This window comes from Heterodontus francisci, chromosome 5, assembly GCF_036365525.1.
Source record: "Heterodontus francisci isolate sHetFra1 chromosome 5, sHetFra1.hap1, whole genome shotgun sequence".
Lineage (NCBI taxonomy): Eukaryota > Metazoa > Chordata > Chondrichthyes > Heterodontiformes > Heterodontidae > Heterodontus > Heterodontus francisci.
Genome location: NC_090375.1, coordinates 120482303 through 120506136, shown reverse-complemented (window position 1 = coordinate 120506136; position 23834 = coordinate 120482303). Strand labels below are relative to the sequence as shown.

At 41.8% G+C, this 23834-nt stretch overlaps 1 protein-coding gene across 18 annotated transcripts in view; it reads left to right on the top strand.

Moving 5' to 3' along the window:
* eya1 (EYA transcriptional coactivator and phosphatase 1) overlaps positions 1-23834 on the top strand; it is a 274463-nt gene that overhangs the window by 64663 nt on the left and 185966 nt on the right. For 10 of the 18 annotated variants that reach the window (XM_068031998.1, XM_068032001.1, XM_068031999.1 and 7 more), the window contains 3 exons: positions 4876-4939; positions 5267-5409; positions 5593-5763. In XM_068031998.1, the coding sequence (XP_067888099.1) occupies positions 4876-4939; positions 5267-5409; positions 5593-5763 (378 nt within the window). The remainder of the gene's footprint in view (positions 1-4875; positions 4940-5266; positions 5410-5592; positions 5764-23834) is intronic. The other 8 variants (XM_068032014.1, XM_068032005.1, XM_068032012.1 and 5 more) reach the window with 3 other exon arrangements.

Here is a 23834-nt window from a genome sequence, read left to right as displayed (position 1 = left end):
TTGAAAGTTGATAAATCACCACAGCCAGATGAAATGTACCCCAGGCTGTTAAAAGAAGCAAGTGAGGAAATAGCGGAAGTTCTGACCATCATTTTCCAGTCCTCACTGGATACAGGTGCAGTGCTGGAGGATTGGAGAACTGCTAATGTTATACCTCTGTTTAAAAAGTGAGCGAGACATAGACCAAATAATTACAGGCCAGTCAGTCTAACCTCAGTAGTGGGCAAATTATTGGAATCTATTCTGAGAGACAGGATAAACGATCATTTAGAAAGGCACAAATTAATCAAGGATAGTCAGCATGGATTTGTTAAGGGAAGATCTTGTCTGACCGAACTTGATCGAATTTTCTGAAGAAGTAACAAGGAAGATAGATGAGGGTAGTGCAGTTGATGTGGTCTACATGGATTTTAGCAAGGCATGAGACAAGGTCCCACATGGCAGACTGGTTAAAAAAATAAATTCCCATGGGATCCAGGGAAATGTAGCAAGGTGGATACAAAATTGGCTCAGTGGCAGGAAATAAAGTGTAATTGTTGCCGGTGTTTTAGCGACTGAAGGGCTGTTTTCAGTGGCGTTCTGCAGAGCTCAGTACTGGGTCCCCTGCTTTTTGTGGTATATATTAATGATTTGGATGTAAATATAGGAGGCATGATCAAGAAGTTTGCAGACGACACAAAAATTGGCTGTGTAGTAGATAGCGAGGAGGATAGCTGTAGGCTGCAGGAAGATATTGATGGTCTGATCAGATGGGCAGAAAAGTGGCAAATGGAATTCAACCCGAAGAAGTGTGAGGTGATGCATTTGGGGAGGTCAAACAAGGCAAAGGAATATATGATTAATGGGAAAATACTGAGAGGTGCAGAGGAAGTGAGGAACCTTGTAGTGAATGTCCACAGATCCCTGAAGGTAGCAGGACAGGTTGATAAGGTTATGCTGGAACTGTATAAATCATTGGTTTGGCCACAACTTGAGTACTGTGTGCAGTTCTGGTCACCTCATTACAGAAAGGATGTAATTGCACTAGAGAGGGTACAGAGGAGATTTACAAGGATGTTGCCAGGACTAGAAAAATACAGCTATGAAGAAAGATTGGATAGGCTGGGGTTGTTCTCCTTGGAACAGAGAAGGCTGAGAGGAGATTTGATTGAAATGTACAAAATTTTGAAGGGCCTGGATAGAGTGGAGGTGAAGGGTCTATTCACCTTAGCAGAGAGGTCAGTGACGAGGGGCATAGATTTAAAGTGATTGGTAGAAAAATTAGAGGGGAGATGAGGGAAAGTTTTTTCACCCAGAGGGTGGTGGGGGTCTGGAACTCACTGCCTGAAAGGGTAGTTGAGGCAGAAACCCTCAACTCATTCGAAAGAAGTCTGGATATGCGCCTCAAGTGCCGTAATCTGCAGGGCTATGGACCAAATGCTGGAAGGTGGGATTCGAATGGGTGGAACGTTTTTCGGCCGGCACAGACACAATGGGCCAAGTGGTCTCTTTTTGTGCCATAAACTTTCTATGATTCTATACCAGGTGCAGCAGGAGCAACACCAGCAGCAGCAGCAGCTACCTTCTTGTCAGCCACATGCCACTCCTCAGGACAGAGGGGATGGACACAGAGGACCAGCTGGAAGAAGGCGGACCCGCAACACAGGGTCTACAGGCAGAGGTTCAGCTCTCTCAACATGTGTGAGGACTAGTGCCTCAGGAGGCTCAGGCTTTCACGGCAGATCGCTGCTGATATCTGCAGCCTCCTGGAACAAAGTGTCCTTCCCAGCCTCAGGAATCAATGTACAGTTCAGCCATTCTGACCCCTGCTGGGGTCCCTTTTACTAGAAATCCTTCTTTTGACAAATGCGGTGCCTTCTGTGATTGACTAGGAAACCTGTAAGTAGGATGTTAATGCCATGGCTGAGTGAAGGAGCCACGGCAAAGCTGGCTTTAATTGCAAATGTCTACTTAACTTGCTACCAGTCCCCTTCCCCATCCAGCTACTTGCGAGTCTATCGTGTTAAGATTTTGCCCAACGTGCACTAACCCCCGTGGTACTCAACAGTCTCATATGAAATCTGTCATAAGTACTGTCTGTTTTTAAAATATTTATTCAACTCCTTATCCAGTTCCATTCTGATCTGGATTTCTATGGCCTCTAGTTTTGTTAACAATCTCTCATATGGCATCATGTCAAAGCCTTTCTGTTAGTTCAAATAGCCTATATCACAGGCATTTCCACTATCTGCTTTATTTGTAATATTTGTAAGATCTGAGTTGGGAACGGTATGAAATCGACAACTCTACTGGAACTTTGTGCACCATATTCATTAGGATGTTTACAGAGCTGTGGGATTACAGTTACATAGATAGACTGGAGAGCCTGAGGTTGTTTTCCTTACCGCAGAGAAGGAGGAGAAACAGGAGATTTGATACAGGTATTTAAAATCATCAAGGGTTTAAATAGTGTATATAAAGAGAAACTTTCAATGGCTGAAAGGTCCAGAGGGCACAGATTTAAGTTGATTGACAAAAGAACCAGAGATGACATGAGGAAAAGCATTTTTACCCAATGAGTGGTTAGGATTTGAAATGAACTGCCTGATAAGGTGGTGCATACAGATCTAATAGTAGCTTTCAAAAGGGAAATTGGATAAGTATTTGAAGGAGAAAAAACTGCAAAAATAGAGGGAAAGAGTTTTGGGGTGGCTGGTGGAACTAACTGGATTGCTCTTTGAAAGAGCTGGCACAGACTCGATGTGTTGTACTATTTTGTGAATCTATATTTGCAACTTCAGTTGCATTTTACACAGGTCCAGTACTGAATTCAATGGTACATGTATTAGTGGAGTAGGATTTTCACTTTTAGCTATGAGGCTAGTTCTGTTCTTCTGTATGGCACTCACAGGGTCACGTGGAAAATTGTTGGCTGGATTTTAAGTTCACAACACGCTGGGAGCACAGGGATCCAGTAGCATGTAGAAAGCCCATAAGTCAGTGCAGCAGAAAAAGTTCCTTTTGCATGTGGTTGTTAGATGGGGGAACTTTTGGAATCTCAGTGAATCTCTCAATAATGAGGAAATCCCAGGCAGCAAGATGTGCCACTGGTGGTGCATTGTTGCATCACCTTCCGCCTCCTCCTCCACTTCCTCCTCGTCTTCCTCTTCCTCTTCAGAATCATTCAAGGAGACTCTATTCTTTGCGCCTAGCTCCTTCGGCAGGTCCAAATCCTGCAGCTGCACAATGCTGTGTAGAGCACAGCGCACCATGACCATTCTGGAGACCTTATTGGTGGGTAGTGAAGGGCACCTCCAAATCTGTCCAGGTGCCTGAAGGCATTTTCAATATGCTGATGGCTTGTTCAGTGACACATCTGGTAGTCATATGGCATTCATTGTACTGCTCCTGTGTCTCATTCCTTGGGTTTCTGAGAGGTGTCAACAGCCACTTTTTAAGTGGGTAATCCTTGACATGTCAAGGCAGCTTATCCTCTACCTGTAGATTTTGTGTGCCGGGTATGGCCTCCTGTGAGTTGTATCTCTACGCTGATCACCTCTCTGCCGTGGAGTTGCAGGCCTGTGAGCAGTAGGCTGTCAATGATGCAGCTCCTGGTGCTGCCCCTGCTGCAGGTGCTGTCAGAGGTCAACTTGGTCCTCATCTGCGGTCCAAAGTAACACTGCATAAATGTCCCCCATGCTGATAAGATAAATTAGAGCTCCAAAATGCAGATCAGACTTCCAAATGTGGATGACACCTCCAAAGTGTTTAAATTAACCTCTCAGAGCTGTGAGTACTCAATACTTATTGGCATATTTCTGTCATGGCTTCAGCCCCCTCGATTGCCACAGTCTTCTTGCCTTGCTTTAACTGGCGAGTTCCGGGAAACCTGGGAAACCCATGGAGCCAAAGTTAAACTCCAAAACCCCTGTTAATATCACTGTCATTGACATATTAACATATTGAAATTGAGTACCCGTCTTTCCTGAGGGGGTTATTTGCAAGCAGCCGAACACCATTGGGATGTAAACTGCCGGAGTAGATTGCCATCCCATTATAACATCCCCTCCCCCTCCCACTCCTGACTTTCATTTCCATTAATTTCAATGAAAATCAGGTAAGTTCTGTAACGGGCCGATGATCTGCCCATCAGTTTATCACTCAATTAGTGAAGGTGGAAATTACCTTCATTACATTTAATGGGCAGAAAACATGAGCTGTGCACCTGCAATTTCCCACAAAGCACTCCCTGTAGGTGCCAATCCCCACTGGGACCACAGAACTGACAGTTGTATAAATTAATATATTAGTTAGTTTATCTGTGCTGAGTTAGCTTCTAGAATGGTGGTACTGCAGTTGACTTCAGCATGCTTGAGCTAAGGAGATAAAAACAGTCAACATTACTTGCAACGGCAGCATAAAACGGACAGCAGAGAATTGGATGCCCCTTATAAATCCCACTCCAGGGCAAGGAAAATCGGGCGGCTGATCCCTTACTATATATTTTATGCCTATGTTTAGATGGAAGTTCTACATGGAGTCCCGATGTCTTATAGCTATTCAATGGCTTGTGCTGGAACTTGTGATAATGCATGAGGTGAGAATAGCATTAGGGTATGGTTCTCCTCTCCTCCAGTGCTCTCAGGAGAGGAAGAAAGAAAATTGAAAAAAAACAATCTTTGTGAATTGCATGTATTGATGGAATAGCAGAATAGAATGAAATGTTGAGCAAGATTAGAAATCACTGTTACTAAACTATTAATATTTCAACATGGAAAAAATTTGGTGAGATAATGTTTGTAAACATTGCCAAAATCACAAGTTTCTAAAGCTTTCAGAACTCTGTTAGCATAAAATTTATCTTGTAATCAATTTGTTTTTTTTTATTCTGTACAGCAATTAGTAGTGGCTTTAACCCAAGACAAACTCATCACTTCTCTCCACAGATTTATCCTTCCAAGTAAGATTTCAATTATTCTTTAAAAAAAAAACAGCATCAAACACAGTTTAAACATTTAATTAACTTCTTTTTTTAAACATATTTTAAGCTTTATTTATTTATGAGGGAAAGTATGTCTAACATGTTTTGAAACCAATTGTAATTATTATCTGCAAATTGTTTACAAATTTAACCCCCTTCAAAAGAATTTTAGTTGTTTGCTACCTTATTTACTCAAAGTCTGAGTGGCAGAGTTAGCTATAATTTATCAGTTGATCGATGCACTTATACAGATTTTGATCCTTTGCAAATCTCGGTTTAATGTCTGTTCTTTGTGATAAATGACAGGTCATATCCACACATTCTTCCTACCCCTTCTTCACAAACCATGGCATCATATGGACAGTCATCATATGCCACAGGAATGCAGCAAGCATCAATTTATGCAACTTATCCACAACCAGGCCAGCATTATGGAATCCCATCCTATGGTAAACAGATATCTTGCTTGTTTAAATAAAATAGTTTTTCATCTTGTTTGTAATTACATTTAGTGCAGTTACTGTACAAAATAAGCTACAAGAACTAACAACAAATAAGTCTTATAATTTGTTTGTAATTAAAGATGTTTTCATCAAATGATAACTCTTCTGTTTCTAATATACCTGAATAAGAACCTGCAGATCTGATGTCACTAACCAATATAGGTGCATTATGGGCAGGCATCAAGACAGAAGGTGGATTGACTCAAACGCAGTCACCTGGCCAAACGGGATTTCTAAGTTATGGTTCAAGTTTTAGTGCACCTCAACCGGGCCAAGCCCCTTACAGTTACCAAATGCAAGGTCTGTGCTACTCTAATGTGATTCAACCAATTTCATTATACAATGTTGTTTAACCAATGCATGCTAAATTTAAAGGTCAAATGCTTGCCACCAACAATTGTATTGGCGTACATAAATCCTATATCTGACCTATATGTGTGTTTTTATGCACAAAATAATACTGCTGTTAAACAGTAAAGGGAGGGGAATTGGGCTCAGCAATGAAGTGCAGGCTGGTTGAGAAAACTATATTTTTATGCCAGCTTTGATCTTCAAATGCAAAAAAAAAATATGTGGAGCCTTGCTCTTGCTATAGTTTCCACTCATGCATGTAAAGAGGCAACATTTTTATTTATTTTTTCACAATAAATAATGCAGCGATAATGCCATTGGATGCATTAGTGTTTAATTGCTATTATTCCTCCCCATCATTGAAAAATATGGAAATGTGGATGCAGGTGGTAATCATATCAGTTATTTTATTTCTCAAGTACGAAGACCTTACTGATGTCTGGAAAACAATTTTGTCTTGCATCTAGTAGAACCTTTGCATGTACAACTGTAGGGATAAGAATTATGGTTACATCTATAAGTTAATACAGCACTCTTGTCTGCTTTCTTGGATTTACAAGACCACTAAATTAGCCAGGTTTAAAGACCCAACAGCACCTAAGGACATATATTTCCCTTCCCTGTTGGCTAATAAAGTTTGAACAGATTTTGCCGACTCAAAATATACTACCTTTGTACCTGCTCCCCAAGACATATGGATGAAAATGGAATAGTGCAGGTCAGATGGTTTCACAGGTCGGCGCAACATCGAGGGCCGAAGGGCCTGTACTGCGCTGTAATCTTCTAATTCTAATTCTAATAAACTAGCATTTCTTTTTATATAACTACACATATTGGTTAGTATATGCATAATAATATTAGGCAAGTAAATGCATGCTAGAGATTTAGGTCAGGCCTTCCCACTAGGCAGAAGCAGGAAATCTTTTGTGAGCCACTCTACTGGTTTCTTGCTCCCTCCCATCAGTTCCAGCAGTTTTCATTCGCAGTGACTGGGATGGGCATATTCAACAACATGGTCTGATTTTTTTTCTCATCATTTGTGCCCTAGCAGTTCTGGATGTAATGAATGCCAGTATTTTTCTCATCTCCAGTGGGATGCAGAGTGGGTGAATTACATTTTAAGAGAATTGATGTGATCATGGGATGAATGGCTCACTTCCCCAGCCCATGAAATTTAAATTTTATTAAAAAATTATACTATTCTTCAGCTGTTTGGAGGTAAACAGCCCAGTTTCACACAATTGGCATGCAAGACCTATCTCAGTTTTGTTCAAGAAAGGGAATAGGGATAACCCTGGGAATTATAGACCAGTCAGTCTTATGTCGGTAGTGGGGCAAATTATTGGAGAGGATTCTGAGAGACAGGATTTATGATTATTTGGAAAAGCATGGTTTGATTAGAGACAGTCAGCATGGCTTTGTGAGGGGCAGGTCATGCCTCACAAGCCTTATTGAATTCTTTGAAGATGTGACAAAACACATTGATGAAGGAAGAGCAGTGGATGTGGTGTATATGGATTTTAGCAAGGCGTTTGATAAGGTTCCCCATGGTAGGCTCATTCAGAAAGTGAGGAGGCATGGGATTCAGGGAAAGTTGGCTGTCTGGATACAAAATTGGATGGCCCATAGAAGTCAGAGGGTGGTAGTAGATGGAAAGTATTCAGCATGGAGCTCGGTGACCAGTGGTGTTCCACAAGGATCTGTTCTGGGACCTCTGCTCTTTGTGATTTTTATAAATGACTTGGATGAGGAAGTGGAAGGCTGGGTTAGCAAGTTTGCCAATGACACCAAGGTTGCTGGAGTTGTGGATAGTGTGGAAGGCTGTTGTAGATTGCAACGGGACATTGACAGGATGCAGAGCTGGGCTGAGAAGTGGCAGATGGAGTTCAACCTGGAAAAGTGTGAAGTGATTCATTTTGGAAGGTCGAATTTGAATGCGGAATACAGGCTTAAAGACAGGATTCTTGGTAGTGTGGAGGAACAGAGGGATCTTGGGGTCCATGTCCATAGATCGCTCAAAGTTGCCACCCAAGTTGACAGGGTTGTTAAGAAGGCGTATGGTGTGTTGGCTTTCATTAACAGGGGGATTGAGTTTAAGAGCCGTGAGGTTATGCTGCAGCTCTATAAAGCCCTGGTTCGACCACACTTGGAATATTGTGTTCAGTTCTGGTCGCCTCATTATAGGAAGGATGTGGAAGCTTTAGAGAGGGTGCAGAGGAGATTTACCAGGATGCTGCCTGGACTGGAGGGCATGTCCTACGAAGAAAGATTGAAGGAACTAGGGCTTTTCTCATTGGAGCGAAGAAGGATGAGAGGTGACTTGATAGAGGGGTACAAGATGATGAGAGGCATAGATAGAGTGGCTAGTCAGAGACTTTTTCCCAGGGTGGAAAGGGCTATCACCAGGTATCACCAGTTCTTGACACAGAGAATGGTGGGTACGTGGAATGCGCTGCCAGCGGTGGTAGTAGAAGCAGATACATTAGGGGCATTTAAGCGACTCTTGGATAGGTACATGGATGATAGTAGAATGAAGGGTAGGTAGTTAGTTTGATCTCAGAGTAGGTTAAAGGTTCGGCACAACATCGTGGGCCGAAGGGCCTGTACTGTGCTGTACTGTTCTATGTTCTATGTTCAGTAATTTTCTTCCTTCCCTGACTGGGCCTCTTGACTGTCATGGCATTGTCACGAGAAACCCATCTAAAGTATTGAAATTATTTTGAAGTTGCATCACAATTCTGCCAAAGTAGAAAATTAAAATAGGAGAGAAAGATTTATCTTTTGGTGGTGGTAGAGTAAGTTCAAGCACAAGGGAAGGCTGAGAAATGAGATGGCTTTAGATTAGCCATACTGGCACCAATATACAAGCAGCAAAGGTAAATATAGCAATGGGAATAGATTTAAACTTGTATGATGGGTGATGAACGAAATTTGAAGATAAGGAAACACATTAAATTGAGCCACATATCAAGCGTGTTGAAAGGAAGCAGGTTAAGAATTAGAGTAGATTAAGGAAAGATCATGCAAGCAGGGACTGTATTAATGAGTGTAGGTAAAGGTCTTAAGGTAATACACAATTGCAAAGTGTAATAAGAATAAGTTAGATGATTTGTAACTCTATGCAGGTGAAAATATAAGTATTATACAAACATGGCTAAATAAGAATCTAGAGTGGTTAATACATCTCAAAAGCTATAGGGAAGAAATTGAACCTTTTCCACTAGTTTTTATGTGTAAAAGAGGGGCAATAACTATCAGTTTTGTTGGGCTTCATCCTGTGCCAAAAGGGCTTCTGAAATATGCTCAATGACATATTGTCTTGAGTGATATTCCGGCTTTCCTGGCTGCCACCTAAAATAGGTGTTTGATACCCTGCATGTATTAATGGAGGGGCCAAACACTTGTTTCAGGACCCCTCTCAGATAATCGTTAGCACTGAGCGTAGCAGATGCCTGCCATGCTTCCATCAGTTTTTTGAGCTGCAGCCTAATGAGACCACCAACAAAAATCTAATTTCTTCAGTTTTAGCTTATCTAAATGTGGAGACAAGTGGCTCAACAACAAAACTGCGGGTTGCTGCCTGCCTGCGTGACCTTCTCCCGTTGCCATTGACCCCACCCCCACATTCCCCACTGGGAGCTACCTCAGGGTTGCTGCCAGTTATGCAGCTGACCCAAACTGATGCCTTATTAGCATAATTCTAGTGAGCTGTGGATGCCAATGAGGCTGACGCCCAATTTTGGATAAACCTTGGGCATCCAGCTACTGTTGCACTCTAAGAAAGTGCTGACCATTTCAGACCTGAAAACAGACCTAAAAGATTTCTAGCCCTTAGATTAACATATAAAGAAAGAAAAAATAGACCATGAGGAGGTGTTTCTTTTTAAGTTAACAAAGATATGGCGGTAAGTGAAAGAATTACACATGGATTTAGCATTGACATGATATGACAGTGACATTATCAATAGAGATAAAAGATAATAAAAGCAAGAAGCAAGTTGTAATCTGTTTCAGGTCACCAAGTTTGAGTTTGATTATGGATGCTGAATTATGCAAACAGATTAGGGAGATATATTTAAACACAATTGTTAAGGAAGCTCTTAATTTATCGGAAATTAACTGGGAGGATCAAAATGGGAGCAAAACAAAGAAATTTAGGGGTTGAAATATTACTCACTTATATAGGTACATGACAGGTGCAGAAGTGATGTAAAACCTGGGCTGAATTCCAGATTTACAATTGCCTTGGGTTTTCTGACAGGCTTGTGCAGCGGGAACAGGAGGCTTGTGCTACTGCATGATGTAAGCCTGACTCGGGCCACATTTTGGGGCAAGTCCTTAGTACCCTGTAAACACCAATAAGTCACTTCATCAGCATAAGGGCATTCCTGTATGCCTTTAAACCTGGAGCGCAGTTCACTTCTGCAGCTGCACACCCATCAGAAGTACTTTTAATACTGTTCTACTGGACTTTTGCAGGGGTGTTTTTTGCATTGTGCCTTATTTCTCTCGAGGTTTCGATTGGATCTTTAATTTGTTGCTTTATTTTGGTGTGAGGTTAGCTTTTCCTCCCCAATTATTCAAGATAACTTGCCAAAATCAAGCAACAGCACTTTGTAGATGGCATGGCCATGCCACTAGGAGCTCCCCATGTTCTTAAAGAGATGGAGATGAGAAGTTGTTTAGTTGCCAGGAGTTGCAGCAGCTGTGTAGGCATTGGAAGGGAACTAGGCTTAAATTTGCCTATCGGAGGTACTTAATGTATAGTCTTTTCCAGTCGTGCATGTTCCTATCTGGCTCCAGGTACAGACAACGGATGGTTGACAATCAAGCCTTTACTGCACACAGACTTTGAACAAGGTACACATAGATTGTGCTACTTTGTTTTCAGCAATCTTGAAATGGGTTAACCTGGGATATTCAGAAGCACAACCTAAACTGGTCATTCAGCTCCCTTTCAGTTTGGGAGTTCTATGCCTCTTGCTGTATAAGCATGCTAAATTATGTACCATGAAGAATGTTTCCCATTTTTAGAAGCCAGAGTGATAATCTTGTCATCTTCTGTTGATTTAAACAAGATTGAATAAACCATTTCCCTTTTCCACTCATTCAATAAAATTACATTAGCTTTATTAACTGAAACTTGGCTAAACCAGGACACCCCTGCAGCACTAATCAGTCTTTGCCTCTCAAGTGGTTGAACTGGTCAAGTAATGGCCAATGGTGTTAATCCAGCTCCGGTGGGAAACTTTAGGAAACCAAGAAGAACAGTGAATTTATGCAACCAGGGCGGGGTGTGGGTGATGGGTTCCCTAACATGACCATTTCCTTATTTTACAAGACTTATTTATAAATCCATGTCCTTCAAACCAAAGTATTTGCTCTTATCCATTTTTTGATTATGTCTCTGTGAAGTGCCATAGGACATTTTTCTACATTAAAGTTGCTGCATAAATGCAAGATGTTTCTGTATAAGTTACCAACTTATAATTTTAAAATTAGATTAAAAGGTTAATTGAAATCCTGAAAATTTAATTTAATTTATCTGTGTTTGTTTTCTTTGCAGTTGCAATATTTATTTAAACATTCAAACTTTGACATTTTGATTTCCATGGCAGAAAAGGAAATGCTTATCAGATAGTTCAGTGCTCAGTTTAGTAAAATATAAGTGAGTGTGGTGCATTAAAGACCTGATGGTCATTGGTGGGCTAGGTGTTTAGTCTAATAATAAAAGCAAAATACTGTGGATGCTGGAAATCGGAAATAAAAACAGAAAGTGCTGGAAATACTCAGCAGGTCTGGCAGCATCTGTGAAGAGAGAAGTAGAGTTAACATTTCAGGTCTGTGACCTTTCATCAGGTGTTTAGTCCGTTCCCTCTTGCAGCCTTTTCCTATCAGTAGCAAATCTAAACCAGTTAATGTAACCATTGAAGAAAAATCTGTATTAAACAAATGTTTTGCCAAACAGTTTACCTGCTCAATCACTGAATTAACGTCGGCAGGTGAGCTAATTCCTACGTGATCATTTCTATTTTTCCTAGTGGAAAACTGACTCCTCTTTCTCTGTAAGATCATTAACAAGATCTTATCAGGCTACACTAAGCAACAGGTAGTTTTCGAAAAAATTACTATTAGTTTCACTCTTTATTTGGGAAGGGAGGTGTTAGAAAAATCAGGAAGTAGTGCAGAAAGGGAGAAATGTCTCAGAAGTATACCATCTAACTCAATAATCCATTGGAACTCTTGGGGAGCTTTTGTTTTAAAAAATTCTCTTTTCTCCCCTCATCTCCTGAAGGTGCTGACCGTTGTTGGGGTAGAGTTCCATGAGCTACAGCAGACCTTCAGTATCTCACCCACGTGGCCACTCTTCATGCATGAGCCTAGAGGGTGAGAGCCCGCAGGCTTTGATCATGGGACCATCACAGGTGAGCCTGTTGTTCACATGAGCACTTTCCAGCAGGAATCACTGGACAGCGATCTGGAACCATGGCTGATTTCCCCTACCTAGCTCAGAGGTGTTTACACCAATTTGTAGTGTCCCAATTGCTGCCCCTGATGGCATCATCTAGTTCAGCAGAGATCGGAAATCAAAGCTGGAAACTTTTTGGTCTGTTTAGTTCAGGACTAAACATGGGATAAGAAAAGGCCTATGGAATGTTTCACAATTATAACCCTGATTCCTTATTGTAAGTTATCCATCATCACACCACTCCCACTCAGTTCTGCTCTATTGCCCATCAGGCAATGCCTCTTGCCCCAATAGCACAAGAGTATACCTCTCAAGGAACACTTAATCATCCCAGTTCATACCTATCCCTATATCAACCAACTATATGTTTAAAGGAATTAATCATCTCAGCCTCAACTGCATTTGCTGGAAGTCTGTGGTACAAGAACTTACCATGGATTCAAAAATGAAAAGTGAAGTAACCTTTTTTATAGTAAATACAGCAGGGCACATCTAACTTTGTTAGAGCAAATTCTAGAAGCTTTGGAGCAAAATTGTTTTTTTTAATTTTTTTAAAGTCAACGGTCATTCAAGATTCACTTTTGGCAATAAAGCGATAAATTTGAACCAAAGTATCTAATTCAGTGATTCTTAAGCTTTTGAATATAGGTTTTATCAAAAACTCTCATGCTTCTGTAATTAAGGATACTAGTAGTGTCAAGAGTGCCACAAAATGTTGTTTTCACTCTTTCCTCCCTCACTGTTTTACTGTCTTTCTCCTCCCCTCTATTTTTCGCTCTCTTCCTTCACTTCATAGAACATAAGACATAGGGCTAGAATAAATGTAAGGAGGAACTTCTTTTTGCAGAGAGTCATTGACCTCTGAAATAAGTTGTTAGCACATGCAGTGAGTGTGGATTTGCTACAAGCATTCAAAAGGAAGCTGATAAAGTTCCTGGAAGTGGCAAGCATATCAACATATAGAAGATAGGTATGCCATTGGGAGTTGTGGCACCCTAGTCGCCATGGTTACTGGAGTTTGCCTTTGTGAGTCAGAGAGGAATTTCCCAAAGTTTTTTTTTAATTTGGGCAAGAGAGTTATCTGTAGTTCTTTGACTGTCTTAGGAGATTGCATGACTATGTGTGGTAGGGGGAGGGCAATGTTGGTGATGGTGTGCAGAAGTTATGTTGTGCCAGGATGGGACAGGATCAATGGTCCTTTCCTGTCCTTTTTGTGTGTATGTTCATATATTCTGTTTCACTGCCTCCTTCACTTTCATCTCTCTTCCCCACTTGTTACTCACCCGCCCTCATTTTTCTCTCCCACACTTGTTTTCCTCTCTCTTTTACTGTTTGCTATGGGGAGGCAGTGGTTTAGTGGTATTGTCACTGGTCTAGTACCCCAGAGACCTTGGGTATTGCTCTGGGGCCATGGGTTCAAATCCCACCATGACAGATGGTGGAATTTGAATTCAATTAATAAAATATCTGGAATTAAAAAGCTAGTGAAACCATTGTCAATTGTTGTTAAAACCCCACTCTTCACTAATCTCCTTAAGGGAAGGAAATCTGCTGCTCTTACCTAGTTTGGCCTACATGTGACTTAAATTCCCTTTGAAATGGCTGAGCAAGCCACTCAGCCGTATCTAACTGCTACAAAGTCAATAAGGAATGAAAACTCCCTTCCTAATAGGGTTGTTGGTGTACCTACCCCCACATGGATTGTAGTGGTTTAAGAAGGCAGCTCATCACCACCTTCTTAAGGGTAATTAGGGATGGACAATAAATGCTGGTCTAGCCAGCGAAGCCTACATCCCAAGAATGAATTTAAAAAAACGTTCCTTTTTATGCCTCTTAACTTATTCTCAACAGTAGTTTCCCCTCCATTTGATACCACTTTGGAGCTGTTTCATGGGAAGACTAGGCAAAAATATTGAGAATATAAAGGAGATGGAAGGGGCTGAATTTTAACTGAAAGAAACAGATAGGTTTGGGTCGGGAGGGGGTTTAAACTCTCAAGAATTTGTTTCCCAACCCAAACCGCCTCTTACCCGTCCATTCCTGGCTTTAACTAAGGCCGGAAGTTGGGCGGGCGACTAACCCGATCCAAGTAGGGTTAGAACTTTAAATTTGATAATGAGTCTGTGAGCCTCATTGTAATTCAGCTTTTGAACTTTATCTACTGTTGGCTGGGTTTCCTGAGCATTGGGTAGCTTCCTCAAGGTGAGGACTTGGTGGATTCAGCTGACTGCCTGAGGAGCCTTGGTGGTCAGGGCCATCCTGAGGCCTCCAACCACCCTCCACCCTCTCCACCAGGCCGCAATCTTCGCACCACCAGCCCTGATCTACCCATGCCTCCACACCCCCCCGCTGCCCCACCCTCCCTGCTGAGTCCTTCAACCACCCCAGGATTGGCAGCCCCCACCGTTCAACACTCCCTCCCCTGATCGCAGCCTCTTCAATCACCTCCACCACCTTCCCCCATTACCACCACCGCCCCCCCCCCACCCCACCCCGATTGACCCATCATTCACGGCGCAGAGTCACTTGCTACTGCGATCGTCAGTGACCAGCTCCCAGCCCAACGGAAGGCCCAGTTGTCAATCAGATTGGGCCTCAGAGCAGAAAACCCGATCACTGACGTCAGAAACACTCTATGGAGTTAAAAGCTCCACAGCGTGTTGGGGAATCCTGAATTCTGGCTTCCCCCCAACTTCTGACTGACCTGCCTGCGGGTCAGGTCACTAAAAATTCTGCCTAAGCACTCACATCAAGAATGATGGGAGATTCTCGATCAGCTGGGGAGTGAAGTCATCAATTTGCTGAGGAGCAGGACTCTAAAGTAGCACAGGAAACAATGGCTCATTGTTAGAACATGCAGCTGCTGTTTGAGGCCTATTTCAGGCCATTTTGGGAAATAGGATTGTGGCTGACTAGTCCTTTTTCTTGGGCCTAAAGCAGGCAAACCAGTGGTCCTAAAATGTAAGTAATAAAATGTTTACTTAGCTGAATGTGAAACTGGGGAGGCAGGCGTGAAGGCTGGAAATGGCTAACATTTATCCCCCTAACTCCACCCCAGATTTAACATAGGTTCGATGCTGGTGGGCCTATGCTGATTGTGTCCTATGATGCAAGAGGAACATTTTCACATGGTCCTCCTTCAGATCAATTTCAGCACGGTGGGCATGATCCAATTTCTAGGCCCAAGAGTTTAAAGGAGCACAAAGAACAGATACTGTAAAGGAGCCTGGGAGTAAAACTTTAAAAGGGCTATGAAGCAGGAACTCTAAAGGAGAACAGGGAACAAACGCTGAAAAATTTGGCTCTGTAAAACTGGTTCTGTTGTGGAGAACTATCTCTCTATAGGGCTTAGGAGATGCAGGCATCCTTGCCTCCCATTAGTTCTGCTCTGCTCCACTCCAGGCAGTTGTGTGCCACCTTGTCCTGCTGGAGAGAGGGCAGAATGTCGTTGGTTGTGTTGTGCTGTGATTGGGTGATCTGCCTGCCACAGCTGAATAGTTGGAAGTATGTGGAAGTAGGAGGAGCTGGGTGTGTGACTGACAGCATTGGAATGTGTGTGAGGGTGAAATGGAGTATCTGGATGTTAGGAGTGAGTCCTGAGTGCTAAGGACTGCTGCTGGTTAAGTGATGGGGCTGTGGTGCATTGATCAATGTGAGAGGTTAGTGGTGCAGTGGGTAGTAGATGTCCTTTGAAGATAGATTTGCTGACTTTGACCAACTATGTGAGGCCATTGAACCTCTTGCCAGGTCCTCAGGACCAGACTCTGGGCATTGACCTCCCTGGCCATTTGCTCCTATTCCCTTCAGAAGGTTTGCCTTGAGGGCCTCCAAACTCCCTGCTGAAACATGACCTCTCTGCTCTGATCAACCTCCACCTCTAAAGCCTCCAGCGCTGCATCCGTGAACCTATGAGTGAGTCCTCTGTCTTCTGTGGTGCTCCATTTGTGCAGCTTCTACTTGCAAGCAATGTTAGTACAGGCAGTCAGTAGCAACTCCCTTTGTCTGAGCAGGTCAGGCAGCATCTGTGGAGAGAGTAGAAGAGTTAACATTTCAGGTCTGTAACTTGACTGGCAAAAGTTAGAAAAGTATTAGGTTTTAACTAAATGAAGGTGGTGGTGATGGTGCATAAGAGAACAAAAGGGGAGGTGTGTGATAGGGCAGAGGGTAGGAGAGGTTAAATAACAAAGATGTCATGGGACAAAGGCAAAGAGAGTGTTAATGGTTGTGGTGAAAGACAAAGCATTAGTCCAGAGACAATGTAAATGGCAGAATAATGAGCAGCTCCATCCAAAAGCACAACGTGAAAAACAGGCACATGGTTAAAAAATAAAATAATTTGAAAAATAAAACAAAGGCCAGTCATGCTCTGAAATTGTTGAACTCAATATTGAGTCTAGAAGGCTGTAGAGTGCCTAATCCTTGAGCTTGCGTTGATGTTCACTGCAACACTGCAGCAGGCCAAGGACAGAAATGTGGGCATGAGAGCAGGGTGTTGTGTTGGAATGGCATGCAATCAGAAGCTTGGGGTCATGCTTTTGGACTGAGTGGAGGTGTTCTGCAAAGCGGTCTCCCAATCTACATTTGGTCTCCCCAATGTAGAGACGACTGCATTGTGAGCAGTGAATACAGTATACTAAATTGAAAGAAGTGCAAGTAAATCACTGCTTCACATGGAAGGAGTGTTTGGGGCCTTGGATAGTGAGGAGAGAGGAGATAAAAGGGCAGGTATTACAACTCCTGCGATTGCTTGGGAAGGTGCAGTGGGAAGTGGACGAGGTGTTGGGGGTGATGGAGGAGTGGACCAGGGGAATGATCCCTTTGGAATGCTGACATGGGAGGGGAAGGGAAGATGTGTTTGGTGGTAGCATCACACTGGAGGTGGCGGAATGGTGCAGGATGATCCTTTGGATGTGGAAGCTGGTGGGGTGGAAAGTGAGGACAAGGGAAACCATGTCACGGTTCTGGGAGTGGGGGGAAGGGGTGAGGGCAGAAGTGCGGGAAATGGGTCGGAAACGGTTGAGGGCCCTATCAACCATAGTGAGGGGGAATCCTAGGTTGAGGAAAAAGGAAGAAATGTCAGAAGCACTGTTGTGGAAGGTTGCATCATCAGAACAGATGCTTCAGAGATAGAGAAATTGGGAGAATGGGATGGAGTCCTTACAGGAAACAGGGTGTGAGGAAGTGTAGTCAAGATAGCCGTGTGAGTCGGTAGGCTTATAATGAATATTAGTAAACAGCCTATCCTCAGAGATGGAGACAGAGAAGTTGAGAAAGGGAAGGGAAGTCTCAGAGATGGACCATGTAAAGGTGAGAGAAGGGTGGAAATTGGAAGCAAAGTTGATGAAATTTTCCAGTTCAAGGCGAGAGCAGAACGTGGCACTGATACAGTCATCAATCTACTGGAAAAAGAGGTGAGCGAGGCGGCCTGAGTAGGACTGGAACAAGGAATGTTTGACATAACCCACAAAATGGCAGGCATAACTAGGACCCATGCGGGTACCCATAGCAAGACCTTTTATTTGAAGAAAGTGTTTGGAGTTGAAGGAGAAGTTGTTCAATGTAAGAACAAGTTCAGCCAGGCGGAGGAGGGTGGTGGCGGATGGGGACTAGTTGGGCCTCTATTCAAGGAAGAAGTGGAGAGTCCTCAAACCATCCTGGTGGGGGATGGAGGTGTAGAGAGATTGGACGTCCATAGTAAAGAGGAGGCGATTAGGGTCAGGAAGCTGGAAATTATCGAAATGACGTAGGGCATCAGAAGAGTCATAGATGCAGGTGGGAAGAGACTGGACTAGGGGAGAAAAGATAGAGTCAAGTTCGGAAGAAATAAGTTCAGTGGGGCAGGAATAGGCTGAAATGATGGGTCTTCCAGCTCATCCTGTTTGTGGATTTTGGGAAGGAGGTAGAAGTGGTTGTCTGGGATTGCGGGACTATGAGGTTGGAAGCTGTAGAGGGAAGATCTCCAGAGGCAATGAGTTCAGTGACAGTCCTGGAGACAGTGGCTTGATGTTCGGTGGTGGGGTCATGGTCCAGAGGGAGGTTAGAAGAAGTGTCTGAGAGTTGGCGCTCAGTCTCTGCAAGGTCACAATCTGAAGGTCACAGAACTGAAACATTAACCCTGCTTCTCTCTCCACAGATGCTGCCTGACCAGCTGAGTATTTCCAGCACTTTGTTTTTATTTCAGATTTCCAGCAATGCAGTATTTTGCTTTTTCCCTTTATCTGAGCGCAGCTCCCCTTTAAAAGTGGCAGACTGCATTTTAAGAGGATCAGACTGGCTGCACCACATGATTTTGGTGTATAATGTTCAGCCCCCTGCTGAATGCTCAGGCAACCAGCAGCATGAGCCCTGCTAGGCTCAATGCTACAATCATGCAAACGAGGAGGCATCACCAAGTTTGTGTGCTGCCTGCTTCAACAGAAATGGGCAGGGGCAGATTGCAAATTGCAACCATCGTGCCCGAAGATTGGCCTTGGTAAATTTTTAGCCCATTGACTATAAAAGGCCATGAGCAGGGACTCTAAAGATGTTAAGGAGTGGAACTTTAAAGAAGCTGGGAAAGAGGATTCTAAAGGAAATGGGGTGCTGAGACTGTACAGGAGCTGGGGAGCATGTTAGAAAAAGAAATATTGACAAACTGGCTTACGGTATATGTTGATTGGGATTTCTTGACCCTCACAGAACATAAGAAATAGGAGCAGGAATAAAGCCTATGACCCCTTGAGTCTGCTCTGCCATTCAATAAAATGGTAGCTGATCTTGGTGTCACCTTGAACCTCATATTCGCACCAACACTAAGACTGCCTATTTCCACATCACCTGACTTCACCCCGTCTCAGCTCATCTGCTGCTGAAACACTCATTCATGACTTTGTTACCTCTAGACTTGACTATTCCAATGCACTCCTGGCTGGTCTCCCTCATTCTACTCTCCATAAACTCGATGTCATCTAAAAATCTACTGCCTGTGTCTTAACTCACACCAAGTCCCATTCACCTATCACCCCTGTGCTTGCTGACCAACATTGGCTCCCGGTCAAGTCACATCTTGATTTTAAAATCTTCATCCTTGTTTTGAAATCCCTCCCTATCTTTGTAATGGGCTTACCCCTCCCTATCTTTGTAAACTCATCCAGCCCCATAACCCACTGAGATATCTGCGCTCCTCTAATTCTGGCCTCTTGAGCATCCGTTGTGGCCGTGCCTTCAGTTGCCTGGGCCCGAAGGTCTGGAATACCCTCCCTACACCTCTCTACCTCACTTTCCCCCTTTAAGATACTCCTTAAAACCTACCTCTTTGACCAAGGTTTTGGTCATCTGACCTAATATCTTCTTATGTGACTCAGTGTCATATTTTATTTTATAATGCTTCTGTGAAGCGCCTTGCGGTGTTTTATTTTGTTAAAGTTGCTATATAAGTTGCTGTTGTTGATCTTCTGCCTTAACTCCACTTTCCCATCTGCTCCCCATATTTCTTTATTCTCTGAGAGATCAAAAATCGAATTATTCCAGCCTTGAATGTACTCAACGATGGAGCATCCACAACCCTCTGGCCTAAGAGAATTCCAAAGATTCACTACGCTGAGTGAAGAAATTTATCCTCATCTCAGTGCCTAATAATTAACCCCTTAGCCTGTGCCCCACTGTTCTGATTCCCTCGCCAGGGGAAACAACCTCTCCAGTGTCTACAATCACAGGCAATGGTTGTGTTTATTCTTACAATTTGTCAATTGATGGAAACAAAGTTAGCAAATGGGAAATGTTGGTTTTCTTCTTTGCCACTAGAATATTGAGTTCCCCTGTTGCTTCTTTGCAATGTTGACCACCTTATCACTGTGGAAGCAAATTTTACAACAATGAGCAAATGATGTGTGTGTACCTTGGACAGCTAGTCAAGGAAGAGCTGCATATTGCATATTAAATACCTGACCCATAATGAAACATCTCACTCTCCATCCTCTAAGATTTTTGCCACCAGCAAAATTTTCAAATGAAAAATTGATATTTTAAAATGTCAGAATTTGCATTTTTTTGCACATATTCACAAAAAAGCTAATTTCTGACAGTCTGCATCTAAGTGAGCACTGGAAGTTACAATACTTTATGGTGTTTTAATCACATTTGCAGGATTATGATCTAATTATATCTCTGGTATATCATAGCTCAGAAACAGCAGTCTGATATCCATTTTTCTCAGAGATACATACAGTTTTCAGGATCATCATTTGAATTTTCATACATCACAATTAACACATAAGGAGAAATTTTAAAGCAGAAGGCTGTCTATGGATTAATAACAAGAGATTATACAGCCATTGTGTGCTGGTTAGCTCATATTGATCAGGTCTCTCATACGAATACCTCAGAGACAATTACCTTCTTGAAAGCAGTCAGAGTATTTTAGCTGCTACTAAAATGGCCATCTGACACATATTCCCTTATGTGATAAGTTGTGGTTAATCTTAGATTTGTATGTTTATACCTTACTTATGTTTCTTATAAGTTAAAGGCTTCCATGTAGAAATTAAAACTAATGGAGCTAATTGCTAATTGACCTGGCTATTTTGATGTCCACACCTCTTTTGTCTCCATGGCAAGATTTTGGAGTATTTATTGCTTTCAAAAAGATATACAATTGATTAAAATTTGAAAATGCGATATAGCTATGTTCATATGCAGATTACTGTCTGAATTGCTCGCAAGAGGTTCATGAAATATACTAAATTGCTATAAATCGTGTGCTAACTGTAATAGTTCAATTTAAACATCATAAACTATAGGTGCATGGAATCAATAAAGAAATGTCAATCCCAAACCAAATTTCTAAGAATATAAACCATATTTACATTGATTTAAATTAACTTAGATTTGTATATATGACTTGATTTAAGTGAATCCAGAAAATTTCATCTGAGACCTTATAGTGAACATCATCTCAGGGAAATCAAAATGGTCTTGTACGTTACTTTTACCAATGGAAAGTGGTTTATGCTGAGTCTTCACTGTTACTATGCATTGATAGATAATGCTCTTTTGAGAGCTTCCTTGTCTCATGTTCAAATTCAAATTTGCAACACTATGGGCAAAGAGCAAGGGAGTGGGACTAATTGGATAGTTCTTTTAAAGAGCTGGCGTGGGCACGTTGGGCAGAATGGATCCTTATGAATCGATGATTTGAGATTAAATGTAATAACACATAGATAGTTCAACATGTGAATCCTGGAAAGTTCAGGTTCATGACTTCTTCCTTTGTATTTTACTTTGAACTCATTTCTGGTTTCAGTTTTCTCTTTGCAACTAAACAGATTTTATTTTGCTACATGAACATTATACATCAAGAACTTAGTTATAGTCTAAAACAGTGGAAGTCAGCAATTTTTGGAACTTGTTGTAACCATCTGATGCAATAATATAATTGGCATTCAAATGTATTACAAGAAGAATTTGCAATAAGAAAGAAGGATGGTAAAATACTTGCAAGCTATGTAATTTTTTTCTGTAGAGATATAAATATATGTAAGCTGTTTTGAATAGCTGTTGCACCTGATTGTCTTTAACTTTTGTCATATGAGAGAGATTTCCTTTGTATGGTGTATTGTTCTGTTAAAATGTTATTTATTTTTATTTTTCCTTAATGCTCCCTCCTCATGTGTTCACATTATTTTATTTGGTCAGAAGGCTAAAATGTTTCCAATGGCTTACATTTCTATAGTTGTCCAGACATCTATGCTGTTTGGCCCTTCGCCAAAAAGTTCATTTAAGCAATGTAAAAATACACCCCTCCAATTTCTGATTTGTTTTCTCTCCCTTACTCAGATGATTAGGCCCATGCTAGCAATTTTGCTACTTGGGCAGACACCACAGTGTGAATAAACACATATAACTTGAGGATGAAGAAAATATTTTTATACAGTAGTTTAATGTATATTTATCTGTTGCATGATTCAACCTTCTTTGTTGCGGAAGCTTGTTCTATAAATATAAATGCAAACTTTGTATAGCTAACTTTGATTATAATTACAAACCATGCAAATTGAGACATTTAGTCTGACATATGTAAAATATTTAATACAGATGTACAAGTTTGTTTGCAATCACCTATACTAGAGTACAAGCTGCCTGATGTTGTAACTAGTGCAGAATAAATCAGAGGCTGAAATCCTTGGTTTTACAGAGCCCATCTGGACTTCATAGGCATTTCCCTAGAGAGATCTACTAAATTCTGCCACATATATTGTGCACTGATGATAGACGTAGCCCATGGCAAAGAGTGATCAACCAAAGCAATGGACTGCTGTCAGAAGTCCACAAAGGAGGCCAGCATCTTGCCCACAAAAATGGGAAATAGAAAAAAAATGCTCTACACATGGGAGCTACAAACTAGTCTCAGCAGGTTTTCATTCTTCAAATGTTGCTAAGGTTCTTAGCTTTTATGTGGGTCTCTGCTCGTTCTTGACTTGCCCTTTGACCTGAAAGTTTAAGCTTTTATCGTATTTGGAAGTGCCTATCTAGCTAATTTGTTCTACAGAGAAGTCTGAACATTACAGAGCACCATACGATTTAAAGCCTCAGAGACAAAAATTCACAGTGGTTCCTAAATTATACGGGAAGAGTATTGGTTTACACTTCAAAATATGGGAGTTGATTAAACTTTTATTATTAAACTACTCTTATAATCTTCACCCATCTTACCTTATTAAATTGCCATGTCAGAGCCAGCAGTACTGGTTAGCCCACACAGCATCTTGTATCAAACCTGTTTTACGTTTGTTACGGTCTGTAAGACCTCCCCATAAGCTGATGATGACCACAGGATGAAAGGGCCATGCTCATTTTGCTTCCCTGAACAGAGGTGTAATTACTGTTTCTGCCGACTGCTGTAAATTAATCTCCTGTGTTTTTTCACAAAAGCTGGTAATATTGAAGAGCTTTGAAATTATGAGGCAGCTGAGGTTTCTCTTGAGATTCGTTTTCAGTGGGCAATTAGATATTAAATGTGTGCACACTTTTTTTTAGAATGCAGGGCTTTTCAGCTGAATTATAAAACATACACTAATTTGAAAAAGTGGAATCTTTACCATGTTCAGTTTTCACTACTTTTGCTGCTTAAGCAAAAAGCAGAATTCTAACTTTTTATCACCACTGAAGTTTTTTTTCCCCTTTTTTCACTTGGTTGGTGACTAAGGCTGGTTATAATTTTTCAAATGCCAACAGCCCTCCAGCACAGCCCTCGCAAGAGATAATATAAATTCTTTATTTGTGAGCTTCTACAGTGATGTTGACAGGCTATTTAAGCATGAGAAGCTATATATATATCTCTCTGTTCTCACCCGATATTCAAAAGTGGACACTTGCCAGAGGTTGCGGCACAGAGGTATACAGTCGAGAGGGAGTTGCCCTGGGAGTCTTCAACGTTGACTCCGGACCCCGTGGAATCTCATGGCATCAGTTCAAACATGAGCAAGGAGACCTCCTGCTGATTACCATCTACCGTCCTCCCTCAGCTGATGAATCAGTGCTCCTCCATGTTGAACATAACTTGGAAGAGGCACTG